The sequence below is a fragment of the Myotis myotis genome, unplaced genomic scaffold, assembly GCF_014108235.1.
Source record: "Myotis myotis isolate mMyoMyo1 unplaced genomic scaffold, mMyoMyo1.p scaffold_m19_p_11, whole genome shotgun sequence".
Classification (NCBI taxonomy): Eukaryota; Metazoa; Chordata; class Mammalia; order Chiroptera; family Vespertilionidae; genus Myotis; species Myotis myotis.
This window is the reverse complement of record NW_023416315.1, coordinates 17825804-17849341: the sequence shown is the minus strand read 5'-3', so window position 1 is coordinate 17849341 and position 23538 is coordinate 17825804. Positions and strand designations below refer to the sequence as shown.

General features: G+C 37.1%; 1 protein-coding gene across 3 annotated transcripts in view; it reads right to left on the bottom strand.

Moving 5' to 3' along the window:
• GNAI1 (G protein subunit alpha i1) overlaps nt 1–23538 on the bottom strand; it is an 80611-nt gene that overhangs the window by 14434 nt on the left and 42639 nt on the right. For 2 of the 3 annotated variants that reach the window (XM_036327677.1, XM_036327678.1), the window contains 3 exons: nt 13211–13253; nt 12908–13049; nt 2624–2781 (listed from right to left, as the gene is read on the bottom strand). In XM_036327677.1, the coding sequence (XP_036183570.1) occupies nt 2624–2781; nt 12908–13049; nt 13211–13253 (343 nt within the window). The remainder of the gene's footprint in view (nt 1–2623; nt 2782–12907; nt 13050–13210; nt 13254–23538) is intronic. The other variant, XM_036327679.1, reaches the window with a different exon arrangement.

The following is a 23538-nucleotide window of genomic DNA, read 5'->3' as shown; positions in this document are numbered from 1 at the left end:
TAGAAAGTTAGTTTTTGAGAAGACAGTGAGGAAACCCTTTGGCCAAAGGCTGAATTCAATGTTGTTCCTTTTCAACCTGCCTTCAGTTACACACAGGAAAACACTACACGTGACACTTTCTCTGAATTTTATTGGCTTTCTAAATCAACTTTCAAATTTTACTTCTTGCTGATTTTAACCACTCATTCAACACTCTGGGTCAATAATGCCAAATACATTGTGATATCAAAATGTGGTGGTGTCACAAAATGCAATTACTTTGTATAATTTGTGTCAAATTATATGGTATAGTCCATGATGTTACAGAAAGTCCATGTGTGCAGAGATTAATGTGAACCTGAGTAGTTAAAGAAGGATTCGAGGATAGTGAGGTGTGTAGCTAGACATCTGGATGATGGGACAGAAAAAAGGAAACGTCGTTCCCATCAGGACAAGCAGTATAACAGCATGGAGGCAGGATCTGGTTTCTCAGACAGTAAGGTTGCTAACGGGCCACGCACAACCTAAATTGAGAATCTGGAATCAATCCTACGGTCAGCTGAATGTGAAGAGTGTCCCTGCAGTGCTTGGCAATAATTAGGGCAGAATGTAAAAGACAATTTAGAAAATAAGTTCAAGTACAGGAGGCACCAACTATTTCAACTTTAATTGATGTTAATCTCTGAAACTGTTCCTTAGCTATTGAGACTGGGTCTTGCAAACAAAAGAACTCAATAAATACTGGACTCATTGCAGAAGAAGCTGGACAACTATCCAAACACCGAATTAGTGACCAAAAATGTTTTAGACATTTAGGTACATGTATCTGGTATTGCCATACAAAAATACACAGAGATACAATAGCTTGAGTTATCTGTATTGTACATACTTAATTTAAAAGAATCTTATTATTTTTTATTGTATTGGTAATAATCCCCGTGTACTTTATCTGTTTTTAATTCCACATATATAATGTTATACCTTATTATTGTAAATAATAATTTGATTTAATAAACAAACCAAACAGGCCATGGCAAGATTTTACTAACTGTCCCTATAAAATACAAAGCTACTTTTATTTAAAATGTGCTCTCATTACTCATAAATACATTTCTTTGCTTAAAACTGCTATAATTCTAATAGTCTAAAAACAATGCACATTTATATTTCAACAAGATAATGATGACAGACTTTGCTGCATTGCCAGTGTAGTGGCAGAGAGAGAAAATAATCAAATACTCTCAATACAAGTAGAAATTAAGTGAATTCAAAATAAATGTAAATCTGTGAGTTCTAGGAAAGAAAATATATCATAATATGAGTACATAAAACAGGGAGGCAAGCACCTACTCAGTGAGTCAAGGAATATTTATTTCCTAGTAGAAGTGACACCAGTGGGAGAGGTGGGATACCTATTCAGTAAGAAATGTCGTGTGTGTGTGTGTGTGTGTGTATACATATATACACATATATACGCTACATATGTGATAATATATATGGTTTACATACTTGTAAAATATTTAAAATATAGTGTTATAAAAATGTTAAGGGTTACACAGTAACATATATCATTTATTCATTCACACTAAATCATTCATGTAACACACACTGAATACTCTGAAGTGCCATAAATGACATGCTATACAGTAAGCCTAGCCATGCTTTTCACTGTGGCAAAATGTATTTACTTAGACCAGCGGTCAGCAACCGGTGGTCTGCAGACCACAGGTGGTCTGTGAGGTCCAAAAGGTTGGCGACCGCTGATCTAGACTCTGGTTAGATTGCCAGTCACCTTCAATCTAACCTCACTTGTGTCCCTCTGATCCCATAGCTCTGTCAAGAAAATGGAACAAACTTGGAAAGTAAAGCGAGTGCACAGCACAGCTTTAAGGCCAATGAATGCTACTTGTATCATATCTGACATTGCTGAGTATGAGTGCCAATTATGGAAACCAATACTTGACTTTTAATTCTCTGTAGATCACCAAGCAGAATGCTCTCCGATTAGTTCCTATCAAAACTTACTTTACAAACTTTCTGGGCCACTATCTGGAAAATCAGGGCAGGCTTTTCTTCAAAAAACTGACTTAGATATCTGTAAACAATGTCTAACGCAACAGGGCACACACAAGGACAATTTTCAAGCTTAGTGCTATTTTACTCAGTGAGAACCTATCTTGGAATCACCACGCGCCCCTTCAAAGGGGTGCATGTCATCCAGCTGCCTGACACTGGACAAGTCACTGTTCTCAGGCACTATGAGTATAAGGGAAAGAACCCAAACAAGTTACCCTTCCCTTTGGCTAGTCTCAGGCAAACTAGAGGTACACCCACATTGAGAGTAAGCTTCGGGAAGTTCCAACTACTTTCTTGGAAATATACTGGAAACCGTCCCATTCTACATTTTCAGTTTGAGTTACATAAGCATGAGTCTCGTGAGATACTTTTAAATACAAAGGAACTAACAACATTGCTATCAACAAACACACACAAAAGACAGAAAGTTTTCAAACATTGTCATTCTGAGAATCCTGAGTTTTACAAGAATGTGTTAGCCAGTTCTGCAGTAAAACTGACTTGGAGGTAGACTTAATTTGCGAGTAATTACTCATGACCGTTTACTTCTGACGTTAGGATTACTTACTATGCTGCAGAGTCATTAAGTTGGTACTCTCGGGATCTGTTGAAACAGGCTTGCACACCACTATCTTTCCACAATCTCTTTATAACTCCGGCAAGTTCTGCAGTCATGAAACCTTCTTCAGCGGCTCCAGCAAGCACAAAGAGTTGGCGTGCATCATCCTGAACATTCAAAGACCATATTTTTTTTTAAAAGTAAAAACACTTTACAGATAAAAAGTACAAAGGAAGCATCATAGATGACTAAAAGTGCAACAGTGAATTTCCTTTCTGTTTTTTTTGTAGGTATCATAACTTTTATTTCTCTAAAGCGCCACTTCAAAAAGTTGGTTCACCCAAAAGAGCATAATCTTGACTCATGTGTCTATGTTTTGTGGGTTTTTGTGTGATAGCTATCAAGGCACGAGGAAGCTGGAAGAAAGACTACACTTACAGCTCCTGAGGGGACATAGTAATCAACCTTCCACTGACAGTCTGTTGTACACTGAAGATTATCCCTTTTGAGAAAACAAAAGAATGTATGCCTTGCCACTCCTTCCCCAAAATGTGTCTAATCTAAGAAACACATGAACACTGGTAGAGATTATTTTAAAATAGAATTTAATTAAATGTTAGCTTTCTGATGTTCTTTATAGAAGCAAATTAAGTTCAAAGAAGAGAGAAATCAATGTGGACGTAAGCAAGACTAATTTCACAGAATGATCTGAGGTTTTCAGAAGATTTTGAAGGTGTATACAGTAGCCCCCTTATCTGCAGTTTTTTCTCTGCAGTTTCATCTACCCATGGTCAACTTCTCCATACACTGACATGGTCATTACTCCATGACCCAGGATCACCTGAAGCAGATGATCCTCATTCTGAAATATCACCAGAAGGTCAGGAGTAGCCTAGCGCTAGATCACGGTGCCTACGTGATGCACTTCCCTGCATCTCAGCACGTAGGCATTTTATCAACTCACACCATCACAAGAAGGCTGAGTACAGTACCATAAGATGTTTGAGAGGTAGAGAGAGACACCACATTCACATAATTTTTATTATAGTATATTGTTATAATTGTTCTGTTTTATTAATTTTTGTGTCAATCACTGTGCCTAAATTATGTTAAACTTCATCTCAGGTATGTGTACAGGAAAAACATAGTATGTAAATATATAAATACATTTAAATGATTCAATACTATTCCTGATTTCAGGTATCCACTGGGGGTCTTGGAACATAACCCCACAGATAAGGGGAGACTACTGCACATTAAAATCAATGGGTCAGGAGGTAGGGGCAGGTGTTTGCTAATGCAGATATAGGAAACAAAATAAGAACAGCTTTGGAATAGAAAAAATCATGATGCATATAGAAGACAACATGCAAAAAATTTAAATAAAGGAATACTATATATAAGGTTAATTAAATTTCCTTAGGTTCTGAGATTATGTGTACAGTTATTCTTTATCCACAGGTAATCAAGCACTGTAGGCCAGTGCGATCAAAAGAAAAAAAATCTAACTTGAGCTGCTCCTAAAATTCTAAATTTTCTAATAGATTTCAAAATGTGATAAAAGGTGAAATTAACTTGACAATATATTTTACTTAACCTATATATAAAATATCACTTCAACATGCTGTCAAGACATTTCAGAGTCTTTTTTTAATATATGTGTAGTCTTCAAAATCTAGTGTTTACTTTATACAGACAGCGCATCTCAATTCAGACTAGACACTTTCCAGATACTCAATAGCCACATGTGGGCAGCAGTTACAGTGCTGGATAGCACAACACTAGTCTTCAGGTTTTCACATAGTTCATCAAAAGTGAGGGAGATGGGAAGCTGCTGTCTCCACAGAGATTCTCCTTAGCCTGAGACTTGTAGCTTGATGTTAGCTGGGGGGGTAATCCCTACTTTTCTCAACGGGCATGTTTTCAAAGTACTGGAGTAGATGTTTATAAAGCGATGGTACACATTATGACAAGGTGGACAGAAGAGAAGCGTTTGGTGACACAGACTAGCAGAGAGTACTAGCTAATTCATTCTGCTGCCAATTTGTGAAGCATTTTCAGATGGAGCCATCATGAAAAATAATTAAGTCTCTCAGCATGGGAACATATTAGTCAGCATATGTTTCCCTTTTTAGTAAATCACAAGAGAAATGCATGCGCGCAAGTAACACATGTACAATATACTTAATACACCCCAACATAACATGGTTATGGCTTCACGTCATTCTTAGCACTAACTCCAGTAAACAATTATTCACTTTTCCTAATAATTACACATATATACATATATATATGTATATATATGTACCTATATACATACATGTACACATATATATGTATATATATGTATGAGAAATTCCTAAATTTGGTCACTTTTATTAAACATCAAACAATGTCCTTCATCCATTTTAGAAAAAGTGCTTTTTACTTAGTGAGTTTTTTAAATGAGTTTTCATTATGACATATTCAATTGCAATAAAATGTCTTGAGAGAAAAGACTAATGTCCTCTAGTATGGGTTATAAAATCACATTCTCTTCACACTTTCTAGGAAGAAGCCTGAAGAAAAGACATGAGAAACTTGGAAGCTATATTTATGAACTGTACCCTCTGTGACATTCAAAAATGTCTCCTCCTCATCAAATGTAAAATAGGCTCTTTCCCTTGAAAAAATAATTGGAATATTCATTTCCATGTCATTAGCAGGGCATTCAGCTATCTGGAGATGAGGTAATAAATTTAAGCAGGAAGGTACTTTAGAAATTAGTCTACATATTTTTTGGTTTTGTATAAAAAGAACTCAAGACATAGAGAGGTTAAACAACTTATTAAAGTTCCACAAATAATTAGTCACCCAATCACACATATTAGTCAACAATGAGTAAATAACCATGGCCTAAGACAGGATAAATTAAAAATAGCAAAATAATGACAAGGATCCTATGTTGCCATTTAATGAGGTTTCTCAAGATTCGGGTAAATTAATGTTACTCAGAAATATTTATAAACAAGAGTAGCGTGTACCCAAACAGTGTGACATAGAGCGGAAAAGGATTGGGACTACTGAAGTAAAGACTGGAATTTAGTCAGAAGGACTACAGGTTGGTAGAGCTTTTTACAGAACTCATTTGTGATGTTAAAAAGAAGTGTTATTTGCCAGGCAACTGTAAGTAGCAAGAAAATTGTTTGGACGTAGCCAAGTTATTGTTTTCAGAACTAAATGAAAATAAGATGGTTTAGGAGCTGTAAGTTCCAGTTCATGTAACTGCATGCTTTGATAACTCAGCAAAATAACTAAAATACTAGTGTGTCAAGTGACATAATATGGCCACATTTCCCACTGGTGGTCAGGGAACACTTGACATGCTGCATTTATTGAGCGACAGCGCATTTTATTTGAAGCTGTCAGCCACTCTGTGAGAACTCAGAAGAGTCTGTCCAGGATGGGGACGAGAGATTTTGAGGGATCATGGTGGCTGTCCTCTGACATATTAAGTAAGGGTCATTAAAGGTAAGAAAGAGCCAATTTTGTATTTGGAAATAGTGCAGAAAAAAGAGAATTCTTAGGGTAGAAGATATCAATTTCAATTCTATAAGAACACTTTTTATAATCAAAGCTATCTAAAACAAAGGAGAGGAATGAGACTGCAATTTTTAAACACGGGCTAAATGATTCTTTACTGGGATAGAGCGGACAGATTTATTAATGAGATTAGAGTATACGTAGAAAATACCAGAAAGCACTCCTACAATCCGAACTAAAAAAAATATGATAGTCTTATAATATACTGATGTCATGATTGATATATCTATGGAAATCTTTAGTTTTAATGGTTGAGCTCAATCATTTCATTAATAACTTTGCCAACAATTCTGGACAGCACATATGAGAACTATTCATATATTTAATCCATCACAACTCTATAACACATAACAACTCCTACAATTTGAAGATGGCTATACTGCTTCCATCAGAGTTAATGTGCCCCTAAGGAAATCCTGAGAACTTGAATGGAGTCACCATCTCATGGTAGCAATCCCAGACTTTAAGGATTTGCTTTGAATAAGAAATACATAAATGTAAAACATTTTTCTCTAAAAATGCAAGTGTAATCAAAGTGAAAATGACAGGCAAGGAAATTATTTTTCTTTTTTTCCTAGAGCACTGCTTAAAAGGGGTGAAAAGACTAAAATTAAAAGAATCTAAGTTAATTTTAACTAAACAGCAATGGCAAAAATTCTTACTCATGAGCTTCATTGTGTCAGAAAGGGAGATTACAATAAATGTGTTACTCAAATACAACTTTTATGCATCTTATAAATGTATATTTTTATTTTCAAGTTAATAAAATAAAAAATGTTGAAGGGTTCTTTATATGGACAATAGAACCTTTTGCTAAAAGAGATACAGAAATATGATAATCGTTCCAAGAATTGGGGGAAATAGAAAAATAGTGTGCTGGAGGCACATACTACATTTCCAATGAAGGTTAATATCCCTTTGCTATACACATCAATCAATATTTCTCAGAATCGAAAACAATATAATCCTATATAATTTTAGTTGTCAAACATAAGCCAGAATACAAAACCAAACACTCCCTTGGAAAAACAACAAGTAGAAATAACTAGGAACATTTTGAAAAATACTGGGGAGAGTGGGCTAAAATGATCAGATATGAAAAGCCTGCAATGTATATAACAATGGTGTTAATGTAGATCAATAGGAAAAAGAATCCTAAATCTGAACTTATATGATAGTTGGCAAGGTAAATTAGTAGGAAAGAATATGACTGTTAAAAAAAATTAATAATTAAGATAGCCATCTGAAGAAAGTAGTAATGTCGATCCTTACTCCATACCAGGGGTCCTCAAACTTTTTAAACAGGGGGCCAGTTCACTGTCCCTCAGACCGTTGGAGGACCGGACTATAGTTTAAAAAAAACTATGAACAAATTCCTATGCACACTGCACATATCTTATTTTGAAGTAAAAAACCAAAACGGGAACAAATACAATATTTGTATTTGCATGTGGCCTGCAGGCCGTAGTTTGAGGACCCCTGCTCCATACATATAACAAAATGAGTTTGAGGCATTAAAGAACAAACACAAGAAGCAAAGCTAAATTTTACTCCCCTAAAATACTTTTGAAATAGCATGAATATTTGGTAAATCTTTGGTTTAAAGATGTTTCTAAATTTAAAAATAATGGAAGAAATAATAAGGGGAGATTAAATAAATGAAAACCATAGATTAAGGCAAGCAAAATGTGAGAGAACATATATATCAGCGGTTCTTAACCTGTGGGTTGCGACCCCTTTGGCAGTCGAACGACCCTTTCACAGGGGTCGCCTAAGACCATCCTGCATATCAGATATTTACATTACGATTCATAACAGTAGCAACATTACAGTTATGAAGTAGCAACGAAAATAATTTTATGGTTGGATCACAATATGAGGAACTGTATTTTAAAGGCCAGAAGGTTGAGAACCACTGATATATATTGGTGGGCAAAGGATTAATACATATGTACATACAAACAAGCAAATAGATAACTGAAACACCAAGACTCCCAATAGGTAAATGAAGAAGGGATAAAATAGACCACTAACAGAGAAACAAATCAGTAATACTTTCAACAATAAGGATTTTTAAAAAATTAAATGCTTTAAGCCCTTAAAAAATAGTCATTAAAGATAACAAAACTATAAAATTGTACTAAAAATTGAAAATGTAAATGAAATTGAAAGACAATTTAATAAATTACTCAGTAGTTTTTCAATGTAACACTCATAAATTTTGCTGCTTAGAGTGCTAAGAAAAGGTCTTGTCCTAAGCTACTGCTAGGAAGGCAAATTGGTACAACCTTTCTTAAAAGCAATCTGCAAAACCTGGCAGGCAGACATAAGCTAACTAAAGAAATTAATTACAAATTAGAGGAACAGAGAAGTGACCACTGTGCAGGAGCCAGCTGAGGCATTAGGGAGAATGAGAGCTTGTATAAGTCAACTCAGGGCAAGGTTTTCTGCTCCTTATCGCCCGAAGTTATTCCAAGTTAAGTACTTGCCAAACTATCTGTGATGAAGGCCGGTCTGTGTTTTGATTTCTTTTTGTTTCCAAACTATTTCAGAACACTATTAGAAAAATAAAATTTAAATGACAAAGTACGATATAAACCCATTTTCTTAAACTATCAGAGTTAATATATAAATGAGTTACTCTACCAATGCTTAGAAATCTATCTGAATTAGTGGTTCTCAACCTGTGGGTCACGACCCCATTGGGGGTCAAACGACCCTTTCACAGGGGTCGCCCTCAGACCGTCGGAAAACACATACTTTCGATGGTCTTAGGAACCGAGACACCGCTCCTCTATCCACCTCCAGGCGGGTCCGCCCACATGCAGATGCCCCCACATACGAGTACCCGGCGTACTAAAGGGTCTCGGCCTTAGGAAGGTCGAGAACCACTGGAATGCTGACTCTTAATTCTGTACTCATCCTGTGCTTATGGACAGAAATTGGTCCATGGGCCGCTTAGAGCCACACTGTTTTAAGCAATGCAGTGTCTTGGACATGCGGATATGCCCACACATAATGCTTCCCTAGCTTCACACCGCTAGGAGGATCTAATTTATCAATACATCACCATCCAGAGACTGAATACACGAATTCTGAGAGAGTTTTGAAAGGATATTAGGTACAAAATTTCAATGCTCTAAGTCATCCTTAAAAACAATTTTGTTTCCTCTCATTTTAAATAACTAATGTGTAACATGCTTTGCAAATCTAGTAGTTGCCAATTATGAAGCAAACCACAGCAAATAAGTCAGCATCTCTTAAAATGTTCATTCTTTTTAGGCAATTGTCACCCAATTAACCTACATATTAAGATGTAATTCTAAACAAGATACCAACAGGCTTTTTGTTTGTTTTGTCTCAACAGGGATGTGAGGAAACTGATTCTCAAGTTCAGAGACACATAATAACCTTGGTATTTTGGTAAGAGAACAACAGTAAGATGCATCTCTTACCCTACCAAATACCAAATCCTATGAAGCAACAGAGACTAAAATAATGTGATTTTGACAAGAATAATAATAGAGGTAAAATAATTATAAATAATCACAATAGCAGCAGCAAACATCTATTGAGCATCTATTATGACCAAAGCATGTGGTAAACACCTGATGTTCATTATGTCATTACTGTTCACTACCTTCCAAAGTAGATGTTATTATTATTTCCATCTTATTATAATGAAACTAGAAGCCTGATGCACAGAAATTCGTGCAAGGGGCTCAGCCCTTGTCGCCCCAGCTGCCGCCTAGGCCCTCGCAGCAGCCCCAGCTGTCCCATGGGCCCCAGCTGCCTTGCGGCCCCACCCCCCACCCACTGGTGGAAGGTTGTCCAGGAAGGTCATTCTGCCATCCAGTCTAATTAGCATATTAGCTCTTTATTATATAGGATAATCTTATAGAGGTTAAAGATTTAATAAGTGACTGACCTAGGAAAGAAAACAATATATCAGTGGGGAAAAAGAATGCAGCCCAGAAACACAGACAATGTAATGCTAATGGTCACATTTTCAAGTCACTGAGAAATGGAGTATTTAATAAATGGTTGTAAGGCAAGAGATGATCAGATTATAACATACATTTAGATTATACAATCACACATTTCCAGGTGGGTGAAGATATAAATTTAAAGAAATAAAACTGAACATTCTAGAAAAATAAGAGTAGTTTTCAAGTAATTTTAAGTTGAATATCTAACAAGACACAACATAGAAGTCAGAATCAATTGCAAAAGCAAAATTAAGAGTTCTGTAATAAGAAAAATACTATTTAAAAAAGGGAAAGAAATATATTGAGAAAAAATTGCAAAGTATAAAAAGGGTTAATATCCTTGATATTTCAAGAGACACAATGTGAGTAGGACAAGTAATTTAACAGAAATGAGTGAAGAACATTAAGAGGAGTGCATGAAAGAAAAAAAGATTTCTCACCTCACTAAAAATCGGGAAAACAAAAACTAAAAAAGAAAAAGAGAAATACTTTTCACTCATGAGATATTAAAAATTAAAATGCTGATAATATCTAAATTGGCCAGAGTGTGGTAGACACTGATGCACAATTTCTAGAAAAGACTATCCACGTTGCTTTTCTTCTAAAAGCAAATCTGCGGTACTTATCAAAATTAAAAATCTAGTTATCCTTCAACTCAAGATAATACTTCCAGGAATTAATTATTTAGAAATAGAAATATATTCACCCTTTGAATATATTGTTTCTTATTTTATAGAATGCACTTTCCCTATTTTTGTCTAGGAAATTTTCACACGTTTCATTACCAAGCTTCAAGGTCCCTTCCTCATGCCCAGGCCATGTTTAATTCATCCCTATTTCTTTGCACACTTCCAAGAGCCTTGAAGTTATGTGTAAGCTTATGCAGAAGCAAGTCAACAGAAGACAGAGTGAACTGATCAAAACAAAGCGGAAGCATGAACACATTTGCCTGAAGTGGTTAACAATAGCTATTATAAAACAGAGCAGGCTGAGGGTGAACAGTGGCTAGGGTACAACTAGAGTCCAAAAGGAGTGGTGAGAGCAGTTACTCTCAGTCCTGAAACAAAGTCCAAGTTACATTGTTTTTTCTTCTAAAAAGGCAGAAAATGGCAACATTCTTTGAGAGAAAAATAAGAAATAAAAAGACTTCATAAACAACTGCTTGCATTGAGCCTTCATTACTTCTTGGAGGCCACAAAAGCTTGCTCTCTAATCACATGTAAGATATGAATGCAGAATACTGTATATGAGAATTTGATAAAAAGTTCAAATTACCATAATCAGAATTAGTGTAAAGTACAATTTATATAAATTCTTGACTTTTATCTAAGGGTGGTTCCCTTCTGTGTAAGACTAAGAGCTCAAAAAGCATTTGATAAAAGTTACAGACTGAATGGACAGTAGATAAAGCAAAAAATGTCTGGATATGATCAAATCTTGTTTCAGAAATGACAATTTAGAAGAAAGTTATGAATTATTATTGAAAACAATCTTAAAATCTACTTGAAAATATTAATTCATTACACTAAGCTTTTAAATCTTTGTTTAAAAGGAGATGGTTAGAAAATTAATATGGCCTAGTAACCTATAAATAAATGTTAGGGTAACAAAAAAAAACACACAGATTTCATGGATTTATCTAATGCAGTGATGGCGAACCTATGACACGCGTGTCAGAGGTGACACGTGAGCTCATTTTTTTGGTTGATTTTTCTTTGTTAAATGGCATTTAAATAGAAAAACAAATATCCAAAATATAAGTCTTTGTTTTACGATGGTTGCAAATATCAAAAAATTTTTATAGGTGACACGGCACCAGAGTTAAGTTAGGGTTTTTCAAAATGCTGGCACGCCGAGCTCAAAAGGTTCGCCATCACTGACCTAATGTGTATTTTCTAAGGTTGCCTTCATTCATTTTTCTTCCCTATTAAGTATAAATAGCCTCTATACAAAAAATCTTCATACTATTAGTCGGGAGGTGGCATACACACATTTGAATACATAAAAATACAAAGGAATTATAAAAATGTAGTCATTGCAATAATACATCTACCTTATACAAAAAAATTAAAAATTAAGCTGAAGATTCGGTTAACGTTTTCTAGGAAGGTCAAGTTTTATACCAGTTATTAAAAAAAATATATCAGTGAAGAAAAAACTATACACAAAAAATGAAACTTGTCTCCTAGGGCCTTGTCTTTAGCTCTGACATTCTGGTATGTGTTTCCTCACAGCCAGTTATTTTCCTATTCTAAAGACATGCAAGCTTTTATCCTGTTTTCATTATAAGAGAGTAGATTGCTTTTTAGTCTGGGCACGAATACAAATAATTAGATCATTTCAGCATTCCAAATTATAAAAACAAATTTAGAAGAATGCCAGTGTAGGCAGTTTACTAAACTCAGCAGTAATGACTAAAATTTGTTATGGAGATAGGGAGGAACCCAGTATCACATGATATATAGAAAACATGGCAGCAGTTATTAAATTGTCCAAATCTTCTGATGGATAAGGAGAATATTCTAGCTATAAAGGGGAGATTACACACTCCGTGTATTCTTATTTCATTCACTTCTAAAGCTTCTGACTTCACTCACCATCCTTTGATTCCTTTTATAAAATGGTACTGAGATACCTGATAAATCTGTTTTGTGGTATGGTATTGTGCCAGTTATTATTCTTTATACTCATCAGGCCTGCTCCGAAGAATTTAATAACTTACCGCCCGAGCTGAGTCACCGAAGTCTATCTTCAACCTCCCCATGGCTCTAATGATAGCAATAATTGACTGAATGGTGTTACTGTAGACCACTGCTTTGTACTGTTTACATTCTTCTTCCGAATAGCCAGCCTCATGGATAATTCTAATGAGACAAAGGGAAAAAGAAAACACTTACTTCCTCTGATGGAAGGGTACATTTTCACATAAGAATACAAATTTAATGTTTTAAATCTACTTACTTCCTTTGATGGAAGGGTACATTTTCACATAAAAATACAAATTTAATGTTTTAAATCTACTTACTTCATTTGCTTCACAATTGTACTTTTCCCAGATTCACCAGCACCTAAAAAAGGTAAAATTGTATAGAATAAGGCATTTCTAACTTCATCAGATGTATATCCAACTTTGTTTTTCTTTCTCCTTCTGTCTCTTAAGGTGGAATTTTATTTTATATCAAAACTATCTTCGTTGTTTTCCAAACACATAGACAAGTTCCCAAAAATAAGTCCCATCTGTTTATTACTTCATAATACTTAAATAAATAAAACTCAACTGAAAAAAAAAAACCCTTTTATTGTTGTCCACATATATTCTTCAAAGAATTAAAAATTTTAATCTATAAATTAAAGCACTATAAATAAGTTTTATTCAAGATTTTCAGCTTCCCATTAAAACATGTTTTAACTGCCTGGCCAATAATCATAATTTAACCTTTGACTTTTGGGGTGTAGATGGCAGTGATGCCAAGAAGTCACATAAAAGTAATTTTAACATATTATAAATTAAAATAGCCACGTCTCATGCAATGTATGTTCTACCACCATTGTTATCACCAACATGATTTGCTGCACCAGGAGGCAATGGCTTATGCAAGGCAAAAAGGTCTCCCCCTGTTTTTCTATCTTCCTTGTCATCCAAGTGACAAGGGCTCCTTAGCCCATTCCAAACCTCTCCTTCACTCTCTACTAATGTAGGGTCTCCACACAATGTGAGTCCCTGCCAGTATGCCATTGTAATATAAAAATGTTACTAATGAGCCGAAACCGGTTTGGCTCAGTGGATAGAGCGTCAGCCTGCGGACTGAGAGGTCCCGGGTTCGATTCCGGTCAAGGGCATGTACCTGGGTTGCGGGCACATCCCCGGTGGGGGATGTGCAGGAGGCAGCTGATCGATGTTTCTCTCTCATCGATGTTTCTAACTCTCTCTGTCTCTCTCCCTTCCTCTCTGTGAAAAATCAATAAAATATATTTGAAAAAAAAATGTTATTAATGAAATGGCCTTTATAAAGTAGTGCTCTCTTATCCTTCACACTTAACAGTAGCTACTATCTTTACATAAATTAGATCAATTATTTGTCAGGCTTATCCTGATTGGTAGATACTGAGAACATCTGTGTATAGAATATAAATAAGATACTACAATTCTATTGTTTAGCTCTGTGATTTTAAACTGGTGTGCCCCAGCACACTGGTAAGCTGCAAGAATTTTTAAAACATGCAATACCTTACTATTTAGTCAGGGGCCCGGATCTCTTTCTCCTTAAATTGTCAAAAAAAAAAAAAAAGACAATAGCTAACACAACAACAGCTGTCCAGTATGAATGAATCAAAATTATACCCATTTTTTGTCAGATTGGCAAAAATATGTATTTTTTGTTGTGCCGCAGGATTTTAGAAATTAGTTTATGTACCATGAGATGAAAAGGGTTGAAAATCGCTGGTTTAGCTGCACATTGTCTTTGGCCACAGCTACATATCATGAACATATTTATTGCCATTTGGGAGACAGGGCTCAGGATTTTCATTATCTGGGCTCTATTCCCATCTCTCCTAGCCACTCCTCCAGTGCTTTATGCCCCCAGCACTGCTGAACACAACCGATAGTCCCAGGAACACCCACTGCTGATCATGCCACACTCCTTCAGTTTCCCGTAACAACATGTGATTTGCTCTACTTCCTCTCGCCACCCTGGTGATCCTCTATCAACCATCACACTTATCTCCACCAACCTTTCCTGACCCGCTCCCCATGTGATCCCTGTTGCCTCTGACTTTGCACTTATTTCTATTTGAATTCTCAGCAGCTATCTTGTGTTAGACACACAATCGACCAGAAATGTAGTTGAATTTATTTAAGCTATTTATGACTGATACAATTAGATGGCACATTTCTGGGCTTCCTTCTCTTTACCCCTCTCCCCCTCCAGCTACACACACACACACACACACACACACACTAAATTATCAGAGGAATTTGAGAACAGGCCATAGTTAAATGTCCTATTTGAAATTCTTTGGAGGAAATATTGCTTAAATTTTACTTGTGATTTGATATTCAAATTATTTTCCCAAGATATCAGTACACTGAGTAGAAAAGCAGGAGCTGAATAAAGAATGAGGGCATTCTTCATTTCCAGATAGCTTTGAACCTTTCTGGGAGTCTGCCAATAAAAATAATTCCAAGATAAACAACCCATTATTTATTAATTAACAACAGTGTACTTGGTTCTGTGAAAAAGCACAATTGTAAGCATATGGCTCACACATTTCTCTAATTCGAGAGGTCCACCCAAGTATCGAACCCAGGCAGTTCCCAGCAGGGCTATCTTCAAGAAGGACTTGTGGGTTCCTAGGGCACTGTAAACTGAGTCAGCAGGAGCCATGCTATAATGGAACCATCTAGATCCCAGTATCCATACACAAAGGGGATTCCATAGGCACAGTGAGTTTCACTGAACAACCAGCCACCCATTCTGTCAGTGAAACGCAACAATTCAAATGGCTAGAGAAGGGCTTACTACCTGAGATAGGCTAGTAGGGTCTGAGAGCCACTCAAGGAGAAACATCAGAAATAGTAAAGAACATAATCATTACCAGTCAAACTACATATAACACTGGTAAAAATTTTTAAATCTTCATGAGAAAAAAAAATTTCCTGGTGTTAGACATTATCTTAAATTCTAATTCACTGCACATCTCTTAAAATAACTGGTGGCATGAGATACTTAGTTTACTTTGCAAGAGCATCTTCTAGTCAAAAGCTTGTGGCTCAAAAAAAAATCCTGCTACCTGTTTAACATTAAAGTAGGGGGATGGCTTTCTTGTTAATTGAATTTCTACTTAATTTCTTGCTAGTAGCAAGTACTCTTTGTGGAATATGTGTCCTACAGGCAGAAGTGCCAAAAAAAAAAAAAAATATCTTTCAAAGCTTAGCAATTTATGTAACTAGATTTCAATTCTCACTTCTATGCAGAGCCCTAGTAGGAAAATTACAAATGCTGCACAGTTATGGTTCCAACATTCTAAATACTGGCATTCTTTCAACCTAGCATAGAGGGAGAGTTAGTTAAAGGTTGTTCTCAAGTCCACACACTCATGTTTGAGAAACTGGCAGAAAGCAGTATGTAAAAACAAAAATAACCCCTCAAAGTTAGTGGAGGGGCAAGAAAGAAAAGGGTAAATTTTCCTAACAATACTCAGCTAGGCGGCTATTGCTTTTCACCTAAATACAGGTGGGTTTAAAAGGTTGGGAGCACCCTTCTTTTAAGAAGAAACAAGGACTATATAACATGTATTAGTCAGGAAAGATCGAAGTGTGTGACCACTGCATTCACTAGGTCAGGCTGGTCAAGGTAACCATGTGGCCTGTAAAGGAACTGTCAACAAGGTGGTTGGTCACTGAACTGAGAGAGACTTTAGACGAGTAGGAAGGGAGACTGTAACTCCCAAGGAGCCAAGAATGTATGCACTGTGGCTGGTCATGCTTGGCCAGTACATATAAAGACAAAGGTGAGATCACTAAGGTGGTCCCTCAGGCTTCTCTCTAAAGAGGAAGTGACTGATGGAAAACTGCACCTCTGAGAGCAAATATTGAGCACAGCAGGTGCAGGAAGTGGAGCTCAGCACTGATGCTAAGGCACCACAGCGATGGTGAAAGGACAAAGGAGCATCCCTCAGTAACACAGACGGAACTCCTCTGCATTTAGGGGGGCGTGAGGCAGCTATTAAAATGCTAATCTACTTTTTAAGAAATCCTTTTTGATGTAGAAGGAACAAATTAAAATTTTTACATTTAATTTAAACTAAATTGCAATTACATCCAAATTACAAATGCATTTGAAGTCACTTCTATTTATCACAGTGCTACTATAGGATTAATAAAATCAAGGTCCTAATATTTAAGATAGAAGCAAAGAAAGTGAGAGTAAGGGCAAATATAAATTAAAAACAAGAGGCTTAATTATCCCTATTTAAAGAAAAAGATTTCCCTCCCCTCCTTTTTCTTAGAGCATTTATTTTAGAAACATTATAAGTACTTTCTCCTCTTTCAAATGTGTGGTGTGTGAGAATAAATATACATATACATATATGCCCATATATGTATGGATACTTTTGAAAACTAAGTAGGCCTTTCTTAAAATCAGATTTACGATCTAGAATGTCTTCCTCTAGGACCTGGGAGCCATTTCTTTGAAATGTAAACATTAAGAGAGGAGATGGTGCCCCACCTTCCCCTTTATGTGGGAAGGTAGGATCCTAATTTGGGTGGGTACCTCCTCCAAGCTGCAAAACTGTCATAAAATTATGAAAAGTTTGTTTCTCCTCTAGATAAGGCCAATTATCTGACACAGATGGTCTTCCCAGTTAACAGGTCAAGTTAGGATGAACTATAAGGTGTGGCAAAAGGTGTTGTCCAGCCTCTTATTTAAGGACCTGTTCCCGTTTATTTGGAAAACATGTATGCAATCGGTTGCATCACCTTGGCTATATACGGGGATGAGATTCTTTTGTCCCGGCAATCTTTAGTGACTACCTGAGATGCACACCACACTCGGGGTCAATGCTTATTCAATGATGAAAGTGTTTTCTTTCTCTACTACTTTTGTGAAAAGAATTCTTGGGTTGGGAGATTTTGCTTCTAGTTCTAATTCCTTAACAGGGGTAAGAATCTAAATGATTAAATTTAAGTATGAAAAGCTCTGAACTTATAGTTAAATGAATATACAGGGTGGGGCAAAAACAGGTTTATAGTTGTGAGTAGGTGAAACACAGCTTATTCTTGTATTATTTATTATTGTATTTTCCATATAAGCAACTGTAAACCTACTTTTGCCCCATCCTCTATTAATTATTTACTAGTCAAAAATCATAGCAAAAGACATGAGAACAAATAAACTTGAGTTTTAGACAAAGTAATGTATGGTTCCTTAAGGAAGGAGAACATTCTCCGCCTGAAATTATTTTCATAAATTCATGTTACTATCATCGGGAGCAAAATTCCTCATGTTTATAAGATCTACGTAAACTATACAACAAAACATTTTTCTAAATTTACATGTACATATTTTTAAGACATTTCTGACATTCTGGAATGTAACAATAAGCTGATGACTGTAAATATCAGAATCTGTATCGTCCAAATTCCCCACTCTCTCCAATATTAATTTCTCATAAAATAGCTACCGCCTGATCATTTATGCCTGAGATAGGTATCATGCTATCAGACATAGCAAAAATAGATGGACACTCAAGGCTACTCTAGAAAGACAGGACAAAACAATGAACTGTGGGCCCTTTCCTGGCAGCCCAAAGAGACCACGCACATCAGCTAACTGAACTGAGAAATCAGTGTGTCTACAAGTCAAGTCTGCAGATTCACAAGGTGAGGGTGAGGAAGGGTGAAGGACTGAATGCCACAAGCCTATTATTGGAGGTCTACAAGTTTTCTGCAAGAATTAATTCATTGTTTTAATTTGTATAATGATAAATAATTTATGAAATTCTGAGTCACTTAAATGAATCTATATGGCTGAACAGAGCCATATAATTTCAGGGTCTGAAACTGAACAGAGCCATACAATTTCAGGCTCTATATTTGAATTTGTATTTATAGGTGCCTAAGACACAAAGCACTAGATATTGTACCTTGCTTAGGGCCTCATCCATCCACCACTATATCTGGTTTGGGTGTCAATCACTAAACCCCTAACCACCAAGGAAGGGGCCATCTGTTTGTTTCTAGCTGGCCAATCAGAGTTTGTATGTCATAGAGACTAAAATTCTTCATGCTTATAGATGTTATATAAAGCAACATTTTTCATATTTATATATCTATAATAATAAAAGCATAATATGCAAATTGACCAAGTGACCGAACAACGGAACGACCTTCTGGACAACCACGCTATGACACACACTGGCGCCAGGCCAGCCAAGTTGGGTGCGATCCAATTGGTCAGGGGGCCCTGCCATTGCCCCATGATCGCCCCACAGAGGGAGGCCCAGGCCATCCTCTACAGGGTGATCGAGGGGAAGGGGGGGGGCTCCTTGATCGATTGCCCCACAGAGGGAGTCCCAGGTCACCGGCCGGAGGGGCAATCCATCGGGGATGGGGAGGGCTCTGCAGTTGTCCCAAAGAGGGAAGCCCAGGCCACCCGGCTGATGGCTCTGTGGCAGGTGTGTGGGGCCAACGAACGATCACCCCACAGAGGGTGGCACAGGCCAGCCAAGCGATCACACCCCACACCTGTCACCCACAGTGGGAGGCGACCGGTGGTGGGCTAGGGGGGGCAGCGCCGCACAGATTGCAAGCAGTGGCAGCGGCAGGATGGGGCCAGCTGCCGGCAGCCAGGGGAAGGAAAGCCTGATAGGCCCTGATCACCAGCCAGGCCTAGGTACCCTACCCCAAGGGTCCTGGATTGCAAGAGGGCACAAGCCGGGCTGAGGAACACCTCTCCACCTCCCGTGCATGAATTTTGTGCACCAGGCCTCTAGTATATGTATAAAACTTACAAAATAATCACTTTGGATACAGTGATTTCCCACCCTCACCCACCTCACCCAAAAAATAAGATCTAGGCACCAATCAGGTACCTTTCCTGGCCTTTTGTGTGAAAGGTATCGAGAAAAATCCCAGCACTAAAAGGATGATGTATAATGTAGGCTGTAGAAGCCATTTTCCATGATCACATCACAGAATACACCGTTTAAGGAAGGAGCCCAAACAGGGAAGCAGCACTGAGAAAGAGAGGACCCTAGGATGAGAGCAGCCTGACCACACACCTGAACCTTTAGAGGAAGTCATACCTAGGGAAAGCATTACAGCTTACCACCCAGAATGGAACACTCTGGAGCGTTGGAGGGGGCACAAGCATACACCAGGACTGACTTGGGCAAAGCAGGAAATGTGTCTCACTCTTCATAACTGAAGACAATGTCACCCTGATTTCCAAGCTAGGAGAGCCAGTTATAAGTTTGCTTTCTGTGACACAGATCCAAAAAGTTTGGCCTAACCTTGTGCCAAGTAATATTACTTTAATTATCTTGAGCTAATGAGGGAAAAACAAAAGTTAATGATGCATTTGAGCCAAGTGATGGTCAAATGATAATCACTGTAGGCTTTACAAAAGAAAGTTATAGACGTGTAGATAGAGAAAAAATGTGGAAAATTACTCATTACACTGTAAAAGAGATATGCTAAATCCAAAAAATCATATTGCAAATATAATTTATTATAGTTAATGTATCACTATCATATTATATTAACTTTACTTTTAAATTGATATATTTATATATATATATATTTGTATATATTTACATATACATGGTGGGGAAAAAGTAGATTTACAGTTGTTTCTATGGAAAATAATACAATAATCAAGGAATATATTAATGAATAACAATACAAGAATAAACTGTTTCCCATACTCACAAGTGTAAATCTACTTTTGCCCCACCCTGTAAATTCATAAACTTGTTTTGTTTTATAGTTTACACAGATCCTATAAACATGAGGAATTTTTCTCCCAGTGACAGTTACATGCGTTTATGAAAATAACTTGGAGCCACACAGGCAGAGAATGTTCTCCTTCACTAGGGAACCATATATTGCTTTGTCTAAGACTCAAGTTTATTCTCATGCCTTTTGTTCAGTTATAATGTATGACCAAGTAAGTCATTAATATATATGCAAACTTTTTCAACTTTTCCTATGTCAACTTACCATTTTCCCTGGGTCTCTCTCACGCTTCTGAACACGTGTGGGCAGAGGCACTGCCTTTTGTTCCCATCATCTTTTCAAGGATGTTTCAATAGAGAACAAACAGTCCTGGAAGACAATGTCTCCCCTCGCTCTGGAGCACAGGGCAGGTCTGTTTACTGTCCAGTATATAAAGATAATGTGTCCTCTGGGACAAAGGTCAGGCGGGCTTACTGCACATTATGAAAAAATACATTGGGGAATCCCTAAGTTCAGGGTTCCTCTACTGCAACATTACCCGCTGCTTGTATAGCCATCACCTGGCTCTCTTTCTCTTGTCCTTCGGGAATTGGGCTTGGGAAATCACCATAATAAATGCTAATTTCTAGCAACTGCAATTGTTGTAATAAAATCCCTTTTGTCTCTGAACCAGAAGTCTCTTGTCCTCTGTTAGCAACCATGAAACTGTTATAGGCTAACTTGTTAGCTTGTAAGTAGGGTAAAGCCTCAGACACTGAACATGCTGTTCTGCTCAATTTATACTTAATTCCCAAACTTCTGGTGACTAAGGGCACTTCCAGCCATTGTCTCTATACCTGTACCCAATCTTTTTGTTGTTGTTAATCCGCACGCGAGGATATTTTTTCCATTGATTTTTAGAGAAGAGTGGAAAGGAGGGTGAAGGAGGAAAGGGTAGAGGACGAGAAGGAGGAAAAGAAGAGAGAGAGAGGAGAAAGAGAGAGAGAGAGAGAGAGAGAGAGAGAGAGAGAGAGAGAGAGAGAGAGAGAGAGGAGAGAGGAGAGAGGGAGAGGAGGAGGAGAGAGAGCGAGAGAGGAGAGAGGAGAGAGGAGAGGAGAGAGGAGAGAGGAGAGAGGAGAGGAGAGAGGAGAGGAGAGAGGAGGAGAGGAGGAGAGAGAGAGAGAGAGAGGAGAGAGGAGAGAGGAGAGAGGAGAGAGGAGAGAGAGAGAGGAGAGAGAGGAGAGAGGAGAGAGAGAGGAGAGAGAGAGAGAAACATTGATAAGAGAGAGACACATCAATTGGTTGTCCCCTGCATGTGCCCGACCGGGGGGCGGGAATCAAACCTGCAACCCAGGTACATACCCTTGTCCTGGAATCAAACCTGCAATCCTTCGGTCTACCAGTTGACACTGAGTCTAACCACTAAGTAAAACCACCAGTGCTGTACCCAATCTTTTTATTTCTTCCCACAAATGTCAACTCAAATAGGTTTGTCCAATAAATCCTAAGAAAAAGAACAGTGGTTCTCAAAGTATGATCTAAGGACCAACTGTATCAGCAACACTTAAGAAATGTACATTATCAGGCCCCACCCAGAATTCACTGAGTAAGAAACACTGGGAGTGGGCCCAGCAATCTGTGCTTTAACAATCCCTCCACTAGGGTGGGGGGGGGGGGGAATGGACACATATGTAATACCCTTTGTATTACTTTAAGCAATAAAAACAAAACAAAACAAAAAACAACAACAATCCCTCCAGGTGATTCTGATGCAAGCCAGAGAATGAGAACCACTGAGGTAGAAGAAAACTCAAATAATCATAGTCACTTAGCTGTTGATTAGCTATAAAAACAATATATTACTTTTATAAAATAAATTTCCTCTTCTCTCAAAAAAAGTGAGACAGGTAACATTGTTTTCCATTACTACAAATAGTTTATTAAAAGGCAGCTGGATTTTCATATCTACTTCCCCATTTAATATGGTGCAATATATTACTTTGGCTGAAGTATATAAAGAAAATCCATTTTCATATAATTTTGTAGTTAGGATAAGAAGAACCATATCATTAGCATTTACAGATAACTGTGGATAGCCTACACCAAAATTTGAATAGGAGAGTTTAAAGTTTGGTTATAATGCATTTCTATGAAGTTTTCATACTTTGACATTTTAAAATTCATTGGTCTATTCTGTACTTGGAATGGATCTTGGTTGGACCCATGTAGATATGGAAATTAGTTTACTGAGTCATGCAGAATTGAATGTTAATGTAATTTCAATATACCAAAACAAACAAACAAACAAACAAGCAAAAAACACAAAAAAACCCCTACCTTTTAATATTACCCATAATTTCACCAGGAAAGGCCTTAGGTCTTGGGAGATGTCAAGCTCCCAGTGGTAGGGACAAGTTTTTTAAACTTTATTTATTCAATTTTTTGTGTGCAAAAGCTCACATTTTATTATTGGCAACAAATACTGTTAGCTGTTTTCCTTGACATGACAGACTAACTCTGCCAAATTCACAAGTTCAACTAACCATAATGTATCTATCAGTCATTCTTTCAAGTAAATATGGTATTCCAGGAAAAGGGCAACCAGTTCAATTCACAACGCAATCACACATAGCTTTGTCTCAGATTAAGCAGCATACTTCAACATACAGAGGTACTTCGGATGTGCTTCTCATTTGGTCACACGGAATATTAAAGAGTTGTATACCTAATGATCCAGATTTAATGAAAATAATGACTTTTAGAACTTCATCATTTTTTTTTAAATCACAAGTGCATAGTAGCAAAGAATACCATGAGTACTAGAACAATTGGGTGCTACTGACTTGACCCAGTAGTACTTTGGTACCATTAGAGGGAATAGCAACATGATAGAAAAGCCAAACATCTTTCTA